The 4163-nt window shown below is 36.1% G+C and overlaps 1 protein-coding gene across 2 annotated transcripts in view; it reads right to left on the bottom strand.

Annotated features, from left to right (window-relative positions):
- LOC107758628 (beta-adrenergic receptor kinase 2-like) overlaps positions 1-4163 on the bottom strand; it is an 87135-nt gene that overhangs the window by 25777 nt on the left and 57195 nt on the right. For both annotated transcript variants that reach the window (XM_016576403.1, XM_016576402.1), the window contains 7 exons: positions 3640-3714; positions 3433-3494; positions 3286-3337; positions 3092-3183; positions 2905-3004; positions 2741-2819; positions 1551-1681 (listed from right to left, as the gene is read on the bottom strand). In XM_016576403.1, the coding sequence (XP_016431889.1) occupies positions 1551-1681; positions 2741-2819; positions 2905-3004; positions 3092-3183; positions 3286-3337; positions 3433-3494; positions 3640-3714 (591 nt within the window). The remainder of the gene's footprint in view (positions 1-1550; positions 1682-2740; positions 2820-2904; positions 3005-3091; positions 3184-3285; positions 3338-3432; positions 3495-3639; positions 3715-4163) is intronic.

Raw genomic sequence — 4163 nt, forward strand, 5'->3', positions numbered from 1 at the left:
ATTTTGTTAAGGAAAAATGACTGGAAAAGTGTTAAGAATTCAAAAACATGAAGTGTTTCTGAATGGTCATGTTCGGAACATAAAGAGTAGTTTAAAACCACAATTAATGGTCTGGTTTCTACAACTTTCACTTAGGAGCAATAATCTGCCTTTAAACTTGAAAGAAATAAAGATTTGAAATTTGTGATAATTATTGATATCGACTGATATGGCAATATTTTGGCCCAATAAACAAACAAACAAACAAACACACACATACATACATACATAAATATTTCCTGGGATTTTGACCAATGAGATTTCCAAAAAAAACAACAAAAAACCCCCCCTACAAATAAGCAAAACAAAATATAAAAACAACAAAAAAAAAAGACAAGAAAATATATACGTTTAATATACTCTCATTTGACCAATGACATTTCAAAATAAAAAAGAAATATAAACAAAACCAAATAAAATAAAGCAAATAAAATGAAAAAGTAATATTACAAATATAAATTATATATACATAAATAATATAATAAAATATAAAATGAAAAATAAATAAATAAATAAATAAAAATTAACCACCCAACCACTGAATGTCACGCGATCACAGTATACGAGAACATATTTGATGTTTAATATACTGGGATTTTGACCAATGAGATTTCAAAATAAAATTTAAAAATAAATATAGAACAATTTGCCCTTCCAACCATTAAACGTTGCGTGAACACAGCCAATGAGAACATACTTTGTTTAATATACACAGATTTTGACCAATGAGATTTCCTATGAGCTTTAAACTACCAATGTATAAAAAGACTTCTCCTTTAATGTTCCATGTAAAAAATTGCAGCATACAAGTTCAGAACGACATGAGGGCAAGTAAACTGACAAATTTCATTTCTGGGTGAAATATCCCTGTAAGAGACACACTACACTGAAAATCATGTTGTGTATTATGGTTCTCAGGAGCGCTGCTCAGAGCAAACGTTTGCACTGAGTTTTTCTTCAACACAAACAGCTGTGATACTGTGGAAAAACAACAGGATTGTTCGCTCACAGAATGCACCCGCTCGCATGTGCAATCTCCCGTTTCAGAAGCTTGCCAGGGAAGATCCTATATCTCCTCAGCAAACATCTCACTTAAAATGGCATATTTCACAATGATCGCATAACTATACTCCTGCTGCTTCCACATTGAGGGTTGACAAATTACATGATATTCGCAGCCATCGCAATGGCAGGCTACACTCTACGTGTGGGACTGTAGGTTAACCTCGACTCGCTCCGTCATATGATGTACTTTTCCGTTTAAAAACAATAAATAGTGCTGCCAAGAGAGACAGCTCAGCCAAACTTAATAAAAAATAACCTCAGACGACGCAGAACAGATACAAGCTTATGTTACAAAATACACAAACTCGAACGGAACATTTCATTTTCCCTTTTCAGCAGCAACAGGGAATCACAAGCACAGATCAACAGGCTCTCCAGTGACAGAGGACAGTATGAACGATCCTTTCTCTGTGAAAAAAGAACGACTGGGACGGTGATGACCTTACCTTGAGGTCTCTGTAGACGACAAATCGATTGTGCATGTGTTCGAGGCCCAGTATGATCTCAGCTGCATAAAAACGCATATCCTTCTCACTGAAGACGCCGTGCTGAGATAGGTGATAGTGAAGGTCTCCACCTGAAAGACACAAGTACAATCAAATTATTACACTGTTTTATAAATGTATATGACCAGTCAATAGAATATAAATTGCAATAAATTTCATGAATCAGTTATTTTAAACCTTGCAACCAATTAATTTCATTACTATTTAAGTTGTTTGTAAGGAGATTTCTTAAAAACATCTCAAATATAGTAAAATAAAAGAAACCATAATAAAATAAAACAAAGTAACAGCTACTGAAGAAATCCCTGAAATCACCAGCGAATCTGTTGAGAAACCTGATGATTTCTTCTTGATTAAATTCACATTTTGAATTTACTGAAACTTGCCCAACAGCTTTTTTTGAGGAATGACATTTATATTTAATTGCAGTTTGCAAAACACTTATCCCCTCTAATTATGTTTCAAATAATAGGTCAGTTAGGGATCTTCTAGTCTACCCAGTAAGAGTAGTTTGATGGAGAGACGTCACATGAACAGCCACTTGAAAATTGGACATTTCTGAGAAAATGTAACAGGGGTTATTACTAATGTACTCATCATTGTCTAAACGCTTTTGTAGAGTATGTTCCTCTGTTTCTGAAGACCTGCGTAAGTGATATGATTGTTTCACAAATCCAGAAGGACGTTCAGAGAAGTGGCCCATGCTGCAGCACAGATACAGGAAGTGTGAGTGTGTCTGAAGAGGAAGCTCCGCCCCATATTCAAGCTGACATTAAGTTATAGAGGAAGGCCAAATTTAGAACCCTAAATAGGCTTTTACAATCTCAAACTGGGTAGTGTTGGCTTGGATCTCTGAGATTTGAGGATGTTCATGGTATTCACACCAAATTCAAATTTTCAGCAAAAAAAATCTACTTCAAAACATAAAAAAACTACAATAGTATTTCAATGTCATGAACGAGTCAAAAACAAACTGCTGATTTTTTTGGTCTTTTGGGTGCCAAAAAATTAATGTATTTGAAGCTTTAGCACTAGGCACTAAACTAAAAACTAACTATTTTTGTGATGTGTATTCACACTGTGTGAACAAGCCTATAGCAGGCCGAAGAGATGATGGTTGTTGCCCTTACCATTCATCAAGTCCAGGATGAAACACAATTTATCAGGAGTGTGGAAGGCATATGTCATACACACTATGAAAGGGCAATCCTGCAGAGAGAGAAAGATATAGAGAGGGTCAAACAAGCGAGACAGGGATGTTAGTGTGCAGTCTGAGTTTGTGTATGTCACTCACCCCGGTGCTGACCAACGACAGCATGATTCTCTCGTTGAGTGCCAGCGTTTCTCCCTGCTTCATTTTGATCCGCTTTTTATCCAAACACTTCATGGCATACCTGAGACACACACAGTAAGTGAGCAGATGCTTTTTTGTGAACACAAATTTGGCTTGTTTTTGGTTTAATCCTTACAACAGCACTTACATTTTCCCTGTGTCTGCCTTCCTGCAACCATATACCTCACCAAACCCCCCTCTGCCGATGATCCGATGCACGCTGAAGTCATTCATCGTCAACTATTTGCAAAACCGAGAGCAACATTAAAGAAAACCAGTTTATAAAGGAAAATAAACAACTTACAGCTGAATTAAAAGCACCAAATATAAGGAAAAACTCACATGGATGTTGAGCTCTACATTCTTCCACTGGCAAAACCGTGTGAACTTGTCACTATAGGGAGAAGCAAAAGGATTTAAAGATGTTAAAATCATTCTCAAGCAAAAAAAAAGTGTAAAAGTATGCTTTTTTGTAGCTGTCCACGTCACCTTTCAATGAATTTCTGAAAGATCTTTCCTCGAAGACTATCACAGATTTCAACTATATATGGCTAGAAAAAGGAAAGCAAACAAATGCATCAGGATCTGTTGGGAGTCCTGCTACCTAAACACTTTACTTCCTTTGTGTTTCATGCACAAAAGCCAACCAGCACCCGGAAAAACAGGTTAGATTTTATTTCATGTTAGGGGACTTACCTGAAAGAGATTTGGAGGAACTTGTTTCTTTGCTAGGTGAGTCTGGACATGGTCTACTGCCTTCTTAGAGAAGGGCTGTGAGAAAGGAAGGTAGATTAAGTGGCATTTTGCGATAAGGGAGGTCAAAACACTAAAACAACAAGAACTGTTCCCCCTGAACAAACGTCAAGCTTCGACATTAACCTCCTAAGCATTCCCGGTTATCACAACATAAAACACTGTGACATAATCGCACAGGCCTTGAGTGTCCTATAGGCCATTGTGTTGCTTCATTCAGGCTTCCTGTTTCTGAAAAGCTCCGACTGGAGTCTGACGGAGCCTAATGGGACACTTGTTTTCTCAACAGAAACATCTGAATGGAGTCTCCGGATCTTCAATGGACAATAAGAACCATAGTCCCTCCTATATTTTTATATTTTAAAAAAATAGATATTAAAAAAAAGTTTTTGTAAAAAAAAATATTTGTAATGTGGTGTATATATATATATATATATATATATATATATATATATATATATATAGAG

The sequence above is a fragment of the Sinocyclocheilus rhinocerous genome, unplaced genomic scaffold (genome assembly GCF_001515625.1).
Source record: "Sinocyclocheilus rhinocerous isolate Xijiao unplaced genomic scaffold, SAMN03320098_v1.1 scaffold623, whole genome shotgun sequence".
Lineage (NCBI taxonomy): Eukaryota > Metazoa > Chordata > Actinopteri > Cypriniformes > Cyprinidae > Sinocyclocheilus > Sinocyclocheilus rhinocerous.